Below are 14,403 nucleotides of genomic sequence, written 5' to 3'. Positions count from 1 at the left end.
ACAACAAAGGTAAAGATTTTGATCTGATCCTTTCCCCAGTCATATCTTATTTTTTCAGCTGCCTCAAAATGTCAAACAAGCAAGTTTTTCCCCGGTGGCAGGAGAGCCTCAGACAGGGTTATGTAGTGCGCATGCCCGAGACAGGACTGGATCTTGTGACTCTTTGTGGGCGTAGCCGTCCCCAGTTCCAGTTCTGTCTCGCTCGAGACTAGACGGTTCTTGAGAGAGCGCTTCTTGGCTATTACTCTATTTTGTCCCTCTATCGATCCTTCTGACCTTACGCAGCCCAAAACTCGGCTGTTTATCTGTTTGTACTCTTTCCGCCTCTTTTCAAGTGTGCGAGGGGGGGAAGAGAGCTTGCTCTGCATTCGGCTGTAAAAGTGAGTTCAATAACTATTTTCTTCTTACGTTTGATTCGGCATTAATCTGGCTCTAAATCCAAACGTTTTTTGTTTAATTTACTCCCTTTATTAACGTCCTCATGGACATTTCGCACGCCGAAGAGCTGCTTCAAGGGTCCCTATCGGAGGCTTCGGTGTTACCACAGCCCCCGAATAACGCGCGGCCAGGTCAATCCGCCGCTCCGATTCCCGCTCAAACGGCTACGGAACAATCTGTTCCCCCTACTGCTGCGCCGGTGGTGCTGGCTGGGGTAGAATCCGCCTCGGGACTGGCCCCTTCCAAGGCTTCTAAGAAGTCTAAACATTTGGGGGAATTAGGCACTAAAAAGAAGAAGAAAAGAAAGGAGTCCCTGGCAAAGGCGGAGGGATATAAGAGACTTAACGAGCGGCTGCTGATACAAGCAGTTTGCCGCCGCTCTAAGTCTAAAGTGGCGGGAAACGGCGCTAGAGTTAAGGACTCTCGCAGAAAACAACTTAAAAGTGATGTAAATTGTCGGAGCCCGGTGGGCAATGTACCGACAAATACTACAGGCAATCTCAATTTACTTGCTACGGAGAGTGCAAAACGGCTCCCAGTAGAAGTAGCGGCACAGTCTCCTGTCCCTTTAATGCCTGCCGTCTCCCGCGCCCCATCACCATTGGCGCAAGGGGCCGCTGTTAACAAGGACCCCTTTTCCCCAGAAGCCACGCAATGGTTGAAAGAATTCTTTTTGAGGGAATTTGGGGCTATGCGCCCCGAAATGGTGCTGGCAGGTAATCCTGCGGTTCCGCCAGAGCCCGTTATTCAGGCTGGATTTGATGTTGTCACTGATCCTATTCCACCCGTATCTGGACCTAGGTTAGGTCACAGACGGCGACCCAACAGGCGCGGTTCTGAAAGGCTGTCCTCCTCTTCCCCAGATTCCAGTCCCAGGCGAAGGGCTATACCACAATCAGAAATTGGGGTTTTTCTTCCCAGGCCTTTGCCGCAGAGGCATAGGAGGAGGCGCAAACACCCCTCTTCGTCCTCTTCGGGATCCAGTGGGGCGAGAACACAAAAGAGACCCAAACATCCGGGTCCTATGGGGCCAGCTCGGCCACCTGTACCAACCTCGCCCCCTCCATCGCAGCCCATGGTCCCTGCGAATGTGGCTACGATTGTCCCACCTAGGGAACCTACCCCCCCCCATTGACTAGGCAGTCCACCATACCTTCAGAATCGCAACCATCATCGGGGGAACCATCACCACAGTTACCCGATTCGGAAAAGGAAGAGGGTGAACTGTCTGAAGAGGAGGTAGCCCCCCCCGATTCCTAACAATGCAAGACTGTTTTCATCAGCAGACTTTGATGTATTGCTCTCCAAGGCGAAACGCGCCATCAATGACGTTACTCCTCCGGAGCAGGAGGGCACTACCTCCACGTTGGACCAGCAGGTGTTTCCGTCATCAGACCCGGTGAGTCCAGCGGTCCCCTTCCCTCCCCTATTTAAGAGGGTATTATGTGCTGAATGGCAACGCCCTACAGCCGCCAAACCGATAGGTAACATTCCGAAAAAACACTACTCAGTGACTACGGATGTTGCCAAGTTGTTGACTGTTCCCAGGGTCGATCCACCGGTGGCACAGCTGGTGTCTGGGGCAGTTGTACAGGCGGAGGGGCAAGAACAGCTAAGGTCACAAGAGGACAGGCGTTGCGAGTCCCTACTCAAAAAAGTTCACGAAGCAACCGCTGCTGCAATTAGGATTGCCACCACTAACTCTATTTTTTCCAGGGCCTCCTTGCTCTGGACGAAAGACCTTGTTAAAATGGTGCCTGCGGATCAGCCAAAGCTTCGCCAGGGCATCAACAAGCTGGCCAAGACGGCGGCCCTAATGGCCGACTCAAGTTTAGATAACATTCAGCAGTCATCCAGAGCTATGGTAGCAGGGGTGGCGATCCGCAGAGCCTTATGGCTTAAATCATGGAATGTGGACTATAAGTCCAAACTTGCATTAATATCGGCACCATTCACAGGCGAGAACCTGTTTGGTCCAGCCCTGGACCCAGTTCTGGTCGATTCGTGGGATAAGAAAAAGGTGATGCCAACCTCCCGTAGATACTCTAGGGGGGGCTTTCATGGCGCCTCACGTTCCTTTCGTCCCTACAGACAACAACAATTCACTCCATATAGCCAGAGTTATTCCTCCAATCAAGCTCGATCCAATCCATTCAGAGGCGCCAATCGATACTCATGGAGACAACGATTCAGGGGAAACTCGAGGCCCTTCGCCCACAAGTCTGCCAATCAGAGTACCAACTACAAAAAACAATGACGCCACTCCCGTAGGAGGAAGGCTGTCAGACTTCGTAACCACATGGATGTCCACAGCCACAGACGCATGGGTGCTCGAAGTGGTTTCCGACGGCTACGATATCGAACTATCTGCAAGTCCACAACGAAGATTTATTCCAACTCCAAAGTCGGCCGACCCGGACAAACATCTACGGATGCTGCAAGCGATACATCATCTACTTCAGATGAAGGCAATAGAGCCGGTCCCTCCTTCTCAGTTTTTTCAAGGCACTTACTCCATCCTTTTTCTAGTGCCGAAGAAGGACGGGTCATGGCGGGCCGTTTTGGATTTGAAATCGTTCAACCACTTTGTTCGAAAACGCAAGTTTCGGATGGAGTCACTGCACACTATCAAAGAGGCAGTGCAACCCGGGGACTTCCTTGCAGCGATAGATCTGTCAGAGGCTTATCTGCATATCCCTATAAGAGATCGCTCCCGCAGATATCTCCGATTCGCATACGATGGAAACCACTTCCAGTACCGGGCGCTCCCCTTCGGCCTGTCATCGGCACCGAGGGTGTTCTCCAAAGTCATGCTGTCGCTAGTGTCCCACCTGAGGCTCAGGGGGGTCCATATGCACCCTTACTTGGACGATCTTCTTTTGAGAGCAAGGACCAGGGAACAGGCCACCCGGGACGTGGACATTTCATTGAAAGCACTAGAGGACCACGGATTTGTGGTCAATGTACAGAAAAGTCATCTCATACCGTGCCAGAAATTAGTCCACTTGGGAGCACTATTCGATACAGCTGCGGCCACGATCTCATTGTCCCTGGAACGGAGGCAACGAATCGAACACCAGCTCTCCCCTCTTCTCTACAAGAAGACAGAGGACGTCATGATACTGTCCCAGGTCTTAGGCTCCATGATAGCCTGTCTCGGGTGCACGCCATGGTCCAGGTGGCACTCCCGGCCCTTACAGTGGCTGCTCCTCCCCTGGCAGGACCACATCATGGCCGGCAACAGGACGATGATCTCACTTCCACAGTTTGTCCAGGAGTCATTCCTGTGGTGGCTGTCTCCGGCAATGAGCCGGGGACACCCACTGGAGGAGCCTACTCGGATAATTCTGACCACAGACGCGAGTCTCTCCGGCTGGGGAGCTCACTGCCGCAATCGAGTCGCCCAGGGGTCTTGGTCACGGGAGGATGCTCGACATCCCATCAATTGGCTGGAGCTGAAGGCGGTTCGCCTGGCACTACTAAGTTTTCAGAAATTTCTTTCACAACAACATGTATTGATAAGAACGGACAACGTTACGGTGAAGGCACACATCAATCGTCAAGGGGGCACCCGCTCTCGGATGTTGATGGAGGAGACCAACCTATTGTTCCAGTGGGCGGAACTCAACCTCCTGTCCATCTCGGCGGAGCACCTAAAGGGAGAGGAAAATTGTATCGCGGACTGGCTGAGCCGCAAGGCCTTGGAACCAGGAGAGTGGTCCATCCACCCAGAGGTTTTCAACCAGATAACCATGAGATTCGGACGCCCGCTGATGGACCTATTCGCCTCAGACCGGAACCACCAGGTCCCTCGCTTCTTCACCAGGTATCTATCTCATCGGGCGGAGGGCACGGACGCCCTCCATTCTGCATGGCCGCCGGGACTACTATACGCCTTTCCGCCCATACCCATTATAATGAAGACAATTCGAAAAACGATTCAGGAGAAGGCAGACATCATTCTCGTGGTACCGTATTGGCCTCGCAGACCCTGGTTCTCCACCGTAGTCGAACTGGCAATCGACGGTCCGTGGTTCCTTCCACGTCGCCGGGATCTCCTCCATCAGGGCCCTCTCCTACACCACGATCCTCAGTGGTTCAACCTCTCCGCCTGGAGGTTGAACGCTCAAAATTGGAGGCAATAGGTTATTCGAAGGAAATACAGCAAACCATTTTGGCCTCCAGGCGGCCTTCCACACATCGGATATACCAGGCTACATGGTCTGCTTTTCTCAGGTGGGCGAGCCAACACAAAGTGGAGCCCACCCAGTCTGGGGTAACAGAGGTACTAAGTTTCCTCCAGGAGGGCCTGAAGATGTGCCTACGCCCATCCACGTTACGCCGCCAAGTTTCAGCCTTGGCAACCATTCTGGACCTGTCGCTCGGCGACCGACATCCCATACATCCGCACATTACGAGGTTTCTACGGGGAGCCAATAACCTAGCTCCGCCCCCGGTCAAACGATTCCCTTCATGGAACCTTAACAAGGTTCTGAATGCGTTGACAAAGGATCCGTTCGAACCAATCTCTTCTATTCCATTAAAGATATTGTCCTATAAGGTCCTGTTTTTGGTGGCGGTCACTTCGGCCCGCCGGGTCTCTGAGCTGGCAGCACTTTCTTCCAGAAAGGAGTTCTGCACGTTTCAGGATGATGCGGTCATTCTCAGGCTAGATGAGACTTTTCTACCAAAAGTAAATTCCCTATTTCACAGGTCTCAAACACTAGTTCTACCCTCTTTCTGTCCGTCACCGGTGCATAGGAAGGAAAAGCTATGGCACAAATTGGATGTGCGCAGAGCAATCCGCATGTACATTAGGAGAACTAAAGAAATCAGGAAGTCTGATGCCTTGTTTGTCTCCTTTTCTCCACGAACTCTGGGGAACAGGGTATCAGGAAATACCTTAGCCAGTTGGATTCATGCCTGCATATTAATGGCATATGCGTCCCTCCACTTACCTCCTCCGGGTGGGGTCACTGCCCACTCGACCAGGAGTGCCGCCACATCAGCAGCGTTCGCTGCACACATTCCGTTGTCTGAAATCTGCAGGGCGGCCACATGGTCGTCGGCCTTACCTTTCATTAAACATTACAAAATCTCAGGTTTTAACGAGCATCAGGCGGCCTTTGGCCGGACGGTGTTACAGCAGGTTTTGTAGTAGCATCATTCCCGACCCAGGGGCGACTGTATGTAGCTTGGGCACGTCCCTGTCTGAGGCTCTCCTACCACCGGGGAAAAAGGAACATTGGTCTTACCGTGAAGGGTTCTTTTTCCTGGTGGTAGGAGAGCCTCAGCCCCACCCAGCTGGGGACAATCTTTCATTACAGTCTCTTCACTGGGAAGGGAGATTTGGGGCGTGTCAGACGGCTCTCAGGGTTCTTAGAGATTACCTCCTGTTGCCTTTCACTGTTACCTTTTAGCTGTATGCCTTCACCTTGTTTTTCTGTCAGCCTTCCTCTGGTCATATGTGTGTCACCATAAAAGCTTCATGTCACAGTTTACCCTGTATCGATAGCTCTCTCTAAGACTCTTAGGTTCCTCGCTCAACAATCCTGGAACTGGGGACGGCTACGCCCACAAAGAGTCACAAGATCCAGTCCTGTCTCGGGCATGCGCACTACATAACCCTGTCTGAGGCTCTCCTACCACCAGGAAAAAGAACCCTTCACGGTAAGACCAATGTTCCTTTCTTCATTATGAAAACAGGATTTATAGAATATGCCTTGCCATGCCTAGTATTAAGCAAGTTAAGTGACCTGTGGGACCACCGATTTTTGGCTGACACCATTACATTTCAGCATACCAGTTGCAGGGGAGCAACAGCAGGAGAGAGGGCATGCACATATATCTTGCCTGTGGGCTCCACAGAGGCATCTGGTGGATCACTGTGGGAAATAGGATGCTGGACTAGATGGGCCTTGGGCCTGATCCAGCAGGGCTCTTCTTATGTTCTTATCCCTGGATCTCTTGCGTCTGACTATGGAATTGCTTCTTTATCTAACATAAAGCGTTAAGCTAAAGATACTGTTATAATGAAAGTACTTAGAAATACAGTTTTACAGCCTCATAAAAGCAAATGGTATTTTATTGACAGAGTTGTATAGTGACAAATCTGTGCCCTGAAGAGATTTTTTTTGAGGAAGAAAGAAATCCAACTGGTCTTGTGTGTTATTTTGTAATACATTGCATAGTTTTCGTGTTTACTCACAGTCTAAACAGCCTCTTGATGCTAACAGCTGTTAACGGATGCTGCGTTGTTGAAATGATCAAGCCACCCAGTTTCCACTGCTTGCTGCGTCCAGCATCTCCAGAAACTGAAGCCCTGGCAGTCGCTCTCAAAGAAAGTTCGCGTTTTTTTCCGGGAAACCAATAGCAGTTGTTCAAGCCAGCCAGCCAGCCAACCAACAAACAAACAAACAAACCCTAACTATATTCTGTGATTTCAGCATTTCTTCACAGAAACCACAACATTCATAATCCTTTTCTTTTGGGACCAATATATTTCCATGTGGAATGCATATGTTCCATGACAATAATGGTAGGAATGTATAGGCTGTTCCAGAGACTGAGAAGAGAGGGTTTTTGTTTGTTTTAAAAAGAAAGATTAATCACTGCTAATTGGGCAAAGAGGCATCTTTTAACATGGCAGCATATTTAGCAAAGAGTCCCTATTTTGCATATTTCCCTAATTGCATATTTAGCAATTGTCCCTATTCAGCTCAGCATAGCATCCCTCGCAGTAGTTCTTGCTGGTGTCTCCCTTGGATTTCATTTTAGGTGCTTACTATAGACACTCACTATGGGACAGGGAACCATCACCTCATTCTTTTTATAAAGTGCTTTGTGAACTGTTTTTGTTCAAGAAAATATAGTTAATAATAATGTTATAAGCAGTTTAATGGTAAAGTTGTGCCATTGAGTCGGTGTCGACTCCTGGCGCCCACAGAGCCCTGTGGTTGTCTTTGGTAGAATACAGGAGGGGTTTACCATTGCCATCTCCCGCACAGTATGAGATGGTGCCTTTCAGCATCTTCCTATAGCACTCTTGGGAAACACACCAGTGGGGATTCGAACCAACAACCTCTTGCTCACTAGGCAACCTCTTGCTCACTTCCCCGCTGCACCATTAGGTGGCTTTGTAAGCAGTTTAGGTATTTTGAAATAAGTGTTTACATGATGCAGTTTCTTGGATTACCTTCTGTTCGTGTGGAAGTATGAAAGCTTTTGAGTTGCAACTCTTCAGCAAACAGAACTCTTCAGCAAACATTAATATTCATTGCGAATCCAAAATTTGAATATTTTATTTTATTTTATTTTATTTTATTTTTTATTTGCTACATTTTTGTTTTGGGCACCAAAATGGAAAAGGTTAAATGCAAAGGAGAATATGAGAGAGCGATGGTGATTTTTGCAATAAGGTGCTTTCCACTTGGCTTACTTTAGCCCTCATTACATCATTTCATTTTTTCAGATGAGGAAATGAAGCTGAAAATCAGTTTTAAAAATCACTCTTCAGCAAATAACTGTTCGGGGATTTGGTCTTCTTGTGTGAATAATGTCACCTTAGAGATGAACTCATGCAAGCTTGTGACTTCACTTTTGTGTACCAAGAAAATGGCATTTTGCAGAATCCCAATTTTGTATGACCTTACAGCTCTGACATTTCTTTGCTCACACAAATAGATCACTTCCATGAGCAATCGTCCAATTGTGGGTATCACCTCTAAAACCTAATTACTTGGATGTCTTGCACGTTGATCATTTGAAATGCTTTGTATAAATTCAATATATTATTTCCATACTTGCTCACATGCACCCAGTAAGCCTAGGGCAGGAATGTGAAACTGCAGTCCTGGGTGCAAAATCAGTATTCAGTCCTCTGGACCTCACTGGACTAGTTTTATTTATTTATTTATTTATTTATTTATTTTCACATTTATATACTGCCTTTCGTTAAAAGACAGCCCCAAGGCGGTTTACAAAAGTTAAAACATACAATAAAAAGGCAATAAAATCATCAAGCAAAAAAATATAAAAACAGGCATAAAAACAATACAAAAGTTCCCACAATCCACCTGATGCTGGGTGCACACGCTTGATTTGGAGAGTAAGAACATGGAAATTTGTGGCAATGTTGGGTTGGTGCTGTGCCAACCCAACGTGTAACTAGGATCAGCAAGCCCAGATGAAATTCCAGATTACCAACGTCGAGTTGGCACAACACCAGCCTGACAGCACTGAATCTTAAAATCGGAAACCAGGAGCATGCATGGCTTACAAATCTTCTGATTCCCCAATATGGCGGGGATTGTAAGAACCAGCCCACTGTATGAAAAGACCAGGTTCCAGTATTATTGCTGCTGCTACTACTGCTATATTTTACTTGTCAACAAAAGTTCTCAAAGTGGTTTACATGGAAAAATAAATAATACAATGGTTCTCTGTCTCAAAAGAGCTCACAGTCTAAAAATAAACACAAGATGGACACCAGCAACAGCCACTGGAAAGACCTGGGTTGAGACTGGATAGAAACAGTTGCTCTCGCCCTACTAAATATGAGAATCACCACTTTAAAAGGTGCCTCTTTGCTCAGCTTAGCAGGGCTTGAATCACGTAGTGCCATCAGTGCTTCATGTAGTAATGTGCCACACTTTATTCTCTTGGGATATAGAACTGTATGCTGTGCTGAGAAATGCTAACGGTGCTGTTTCCATGCTCCTCTTTCAAGGCCATCCGAAGTTTCCAGATTGCCTTGCACATCTGCCCTGCGAGCCCTGAACTGTGGAGTGAAGACCTGTGTTGGGCCAGAAAATTGTACGAACAGCAGAAGAAAGCAACCAAAACTGAGGCGCGCACACAAGGGGAAACTGCTCAAGGAGAGGCTTCAGAGGAACCAATCCCAGATTATGATTTTGAAAGCGATGAGATTCTGGCGGTGTGCGCAGCCATTGCTGAGAAGGAAAAAACCACCCTGGCCTCTAAAACTGTAGTGATCGTATCTGCTTCGGGGGCAGTCGAGACTGTCGCTGAAAAGGAGGAGTGTGCAACAATCCCTGATGGGACTGTTTTTATCAAAGCCCGATAAAGCAGCACCAACTCTTCCGGCAGCAGCCATGCCTCTGAGGCCTCTTTGCTCCCCGTCCCAAGCATCGCAGCCTCTCCTTGGATCATCCACCACTGTGGATCCCCTGCCCTGCCCAGCTAAGCCTCCGTGGGGTGGGGTTTCATTGCCCTACTTCCTGTGAACTCCTCACGAGCAGCTTCTCCAGGAAGGGAGGGAAGATCGTCGGGGTCGCACATCAGTAGGGCTCCAGCTCTCTACGCCGCCCACAAATTGGATGCCGCCAATTATGGAATAACCCATTCCAGGGCCGAGCACCTTGGCAGGACACCTGGCCTTTCCGTGTCTTGTCCCCGACCCATTTTGGGCTCCCGGTCTGCAAATGGCAGTTTTCATTTGAACTGGAAGTTTGGGGCTGCCAGTCACTCTAATCTTTTTTTTATGCAAAGACGCTCCTCAGTGGCCCCATGAACAGCTCTTATTTCATCATCTTCGCCCAGCCTTACTTCATCTGTTCTCATCCCTGGACTTCATGTATACAGCACGTAAGCCTGGAGATGCTTTTCTAAATGGCCGTGCATCCCCAAAGCACTGCCCCACTCTGTTTCTCTTAACACTTTCCTATGGCTGATTGTGACCACAAGCAGCAGGAAAAGAGGGGCAGCAAAGGAGAGGAGAAATGTGGGGGAGGCCCAAGCCTCATTCAGATGTCATGTGGAGCCAGATTGATTGCTGAGTTCGTGCGACATTCCCTTGCCCTGGGGGTGCACCTTCCTTCCCCTTTTGTGTGCAGGGATTTGCAACAAGCCAAGATCTTTTGTGATAGATCCTAGGCAATCATAGCTTATTCTAGCCAAGGTTTGCAAATAAACCAGGATAGCATCCTGGTTTATCCAGGTTCAGATCCTGGTTTATTTGGGAACTGGCTAGAGTATGCTGGAAATGTTCCGCTCAGGTGTCAAGAGAGACCAGCTGAGTCAAGATTGGAATTAGAATAATTTCTCCTCACATACATGAAAGGGAAGCACGCACCTTTGACACTAGGGGATATCACGCCAAACAGGATTCAGTCCTAGGTCTGTATGATGTCTGAGTCAGGCCATAGCCTCAAAATGGTGCTCAGCAGTAGAAGGATTCACAATATGTAGTCTGCCCAACGCGCTTCAGCTTGTAGAGCCAAATTACATTACCTAGACTTTTGTCCTGCACTTTTTTCTTTCAAACAGCAGCCATGAGAGACCTAATCCAGATCAAAGGAGGGGGTTAACCCGTCGCCCTGTGCAGATTCTCTGGGTAGAATGCTGGCCCTGAAGCGGATACTTGCACCATTTAGAAAAACTTGTAAAGAAAGTCAGGAAAAACTCATAGTAGCTTCAGGGATGGAGGATTAGTGTTGGGAAATTAGCGCAGAGGCAGAGTGTCAATCTTCCTCCCTGTGCTGCAGCCCTGGCTGCAACTCTTTCTTGAAGAAAAAAACCCAGTGCCGGATTTCCAGTCACAGAAGTCTACAGCACACTTCGTTTGGCCCATTGTTGTCTTAAGTGGCAAGGATGCAATCTTATTCTCTGTCTTATTGCAGCTGTTTCTTTAGAGCAGGCCTGCTCAGCTTTGCCCCCCCCCCAGCTGTTTTTGGACTACAGCTCCCATAATCCCCAGCCACAGTGGCCAATAGCCAGGGATTATGGGAGTTGTAGACCAACATCTGCAGGACGGCCAGAGCTGAGCAGCCCTGCTTTAGAGCATGTTGTATTAGAAACAGCATCTAAACCCATGAACTCTATTTTGTTATTGTGCAGTAAGTTAGCGGAATAAGATAGAGTAAGATTTCCTTGCCCCCAAAGAAGACTTTAAGTCAAAATGATTTGGGAATGCTGCATATCTCAGTAAACTTCCTACTTCTAAGCTTATTGTGGAGGAAGTAGTCGGAAGAAGTATCTCCTGCTTCTAAGCATTTATTATTTTATTTTATTTTATTTTATTTTATTTTATTTTATTTAGTGGAGGAGGCAGGGGATTTTGCATTGATTAGGGCCATGCCTCCATTCCCCCGATCCTTGCTTTTCCATTTGTAAACTCAGCAGTTTGGGCAGCATCCTCATACTTTGCCCAGTAATTGTTCTGAAATCCTGTTTTAAAAGAACCCCCCCCCCTTCTGCTATTGAAGGCAGACACGTGAAGAGTATTCCCCCACTGCCTTTCCCGGAACATTGGAATGTTTCTAGCTGACAATACATAGAGCAGGGATGCTCCAGTGCAGTGAGAAAGCAGCCTTAACAGAACTGTCCGAATAACTGCACTGGTGGAACAGGAAAATGGCAGCTTTTGATGCTTTCCCCTTCCCCAGGAAGTTCTCTGTGCCACCAGAAAAGATGACCCTCAGGGTTGAGCAGCCCTTGGCAACATTTTCCGGTGACAGAGGGCTTCCTGAGAGAGGGAAGGGCATCGAAAACTGCCACCTCCCTGCTGCAGTGTCATCAGGAAGTTCTGTTAGGCTGCTCTCTTGCAGTACCTTGCTCTGTATATGTCAGCCGGTGTTTTTACATACAATTAAATAATTCCAGCGTTGAAAAAACAGTGGGCAAGCAAGAGTTCCCACCACACAAAGCCAGAGAACTGGAACATTATATCAACACAAAAGCAGTGTAAAATCAGCGGCAATCTGGAGTGCAGGTGTAGCTCAAATTATCTCTACTTGGGTACATCAGTTGTGAGCCTCCAGTTCCTAATTTATTTCCAAGATAATAATTTGTTTCTTGGATTTGGAACAAGTAGTCCACTGTCGTCATGCTGGTTTGGAAGTAACTACTATTCGAAACAAGAGACAGTGGCTTCAATATTACTCACCCTCATGCTAACTCCCTGTGTCCAAGGCACTAGTTAAGGTTGATTAAATTCTAATATAAGTTTGGTGTACACACAAAAAGGTATGTGTATAATTAATACTGTTCCCTGATAAATTCTTAACACATTTAACAGGCTTGCTCCAGATAGTATTTCATATGCTGAGCTTTCAATCCAATCAAATGTTGATGGTTATGAATGGATGCCCATTCCTTCAAATAAAGGAAGGGTTATTATTTTTTCACCAGCAGATACTTTTGGAATAAACTGTCACAAGAAGGTAGATATAACCCTTTGGACCAATGCATTGGTTGCAGTGGGTGAGTTTTTTCACACAGATTATAAACTTTTGGGTGACTTTCTCTACACAAATTGCTTTCATAAGTTAATTTCCTGTTTTAATAGGGTGATTCGGAAAGTAGGGATAGGTCAAACGATCCCATTGGTCAAGTTAAGTCTCTGACCCCAATCACTGATGACCCTTTAAAACTACCAAATTTCTACCTGTGTTGTAAGCCACCCAGAGAACAATTTATTATGGGGTGGCTAATAAATAAAGTTGATTATGATTATAAATTTCTAGCTACCTAGCCAAGACTCCTGTTCACCCAATGTGATCCAAAGTACAGTCTCCAAAGTGGCATATTCTCAAGTAAATATATATAAGAGCGCAGCCTTCAACAGATAATGAGAATTAAGGCCATATTTTTCTGAGTATGCTTGGATTAATCCAAGGTGTTGGCTACATGGTGCTGCCACTTCAAATGTGGATAGTGTCATCCTGGATTCCTCTAGCATGGTAGACCTTTTTTCTCTTGGTTTTTCTCTTTCCCATGTGCTCCGTTGTGTGATACAGGATAAAAGGCCCTCCTAGTGTGTGACTTCGCTGAATAGTTTCATAAAGAAGTAGCATTCAATCACTATTCTTTTGCTACTGATATTCTACCCAAATAAAGGAGATCAACTTTATTCTAATGTCTTACACTTGGTAATGTTTTGCATGCTTATGTCCTCTTTGCTATTTCCAGGTTGTAAATAAAATGTATTGCCTATGTGAACAAAGTGTTTATTATTGAATGCTGAGTATTTGTAATCGGTCCTAAAAAAACAACAAACCATCAGAGTTCTGCATGACAAAAATCTGATTTTTGCAATCTGATTACTGAAATACTGATGTAAAATTGCATGGTTTCTCTGATTTCAAGAATTTATTCAGCAATATTTACCATATAGTCCCCTAGGAACATACTATGACTATCCGTAGTAATACTATGCTAGTAGTAGTAATAGGGCCAAATGTATAATTCACCTAGGGGAAAACTAGGTGATAGGAATGGATAGGAATGTTCCCTTACTTTGCTGATCCATCAAGGTGTAGCTTTAAGAAAATGCAATGAGGAATATCAAAGAAATGGCTCCGTCACCTTGGCTGAATGGCTAAAATTAAATCCCTTCCACAAAATGTTTTCAGGAGGCAAGACTGACAGGAATGCCTTTGGGATTTTTCTGCAATGTAATGGACTGGTGTTAAAACTGCCTTATATTGAGTCCATCTAAGTCAGTATTATTGATACCGACCAGCAGGGTTTCAGACAGGGTTCTCCCCTCCACAGCCCCTAACTGGAAATGCCAGGAATTGAACCTGGGATCTTCTGCATGCAAAGCATATGCTCTACCCTTTTCCTAGAGTGAGGTATTTGAATAGTTACATCTTAGTATGAAAACACAAAACGCACACACACAGAGATTTCTGAACTCCAGCGGCATGTCTGCATTTAATTGTGATTTCCAGAAGTGATTTGTGCCAGTACGGTTTCTCAAAATGCATCACTGACATTCAGGCTCAGAATTCTAATCCCGACAGAAAGCGATTCACACGAAAACACGTTAAGCAACGTAACATGCTTGGAATTTTCCTTGACAAAAAACCAGACCTCCAAATATCTGTACAGGGTAACAACAACACTGGCACATAGAATCTAACCCTTCAAAGAGGGCACACCAATGTAACATTCCCTCTGGCCTTTGGTTCCCAGTTGTTCTGAGTGACATGAAATTACCAT

General features: G+C 46.7%; 1 protein-coding gene across 2 annotated transcripts in view; it reads left to right on the top strand.

The window, feature by feature from the left end:
- The window catches only part of TTC33 (tetratricopeptide repeat domain 33), a 69,571-nt gene extending 56,169 nt beyond the window's left edge, over positions 1–13,402 (top strand). For both annotated transcript variants that reach the window (XM_053299175.1, XM_053299174.1), the window contains exon 5: positions 9,167–13,402. In XM_053299175.1, coding sequence (XP_053155150.1) covers positions 9,167–9,523 — 357 coding nt within the window. In that variant the 3' untranslated portion in view covers positions 9,524–13,402. The remainder of the gene's footprint in view (positions 1–9,166) is intronic.
- Positions 13,403–14,403: the final 1,001 nt, after the last annotated feature.

This window comes from Hemicordylus capensis, chromosome 2 (genome assembly GCF_027244095.1).
Source record: "Hemicordylus capensis ecotype Gifberg chromosome 2, rHemCap1.1.pri, whole genome shotgun sequence".
NCBI lineage: Eukaryota > Metazoa > Chordata > Lepidosauria > Squamata > Cordylidae > Hemicordylus > Hemicordylus capensis.
The sequence above is the reverse complement of the archived record's forward strand: the minus strand, read 5'-3'. Positions and strand labels throughout refer to the sequence as shown.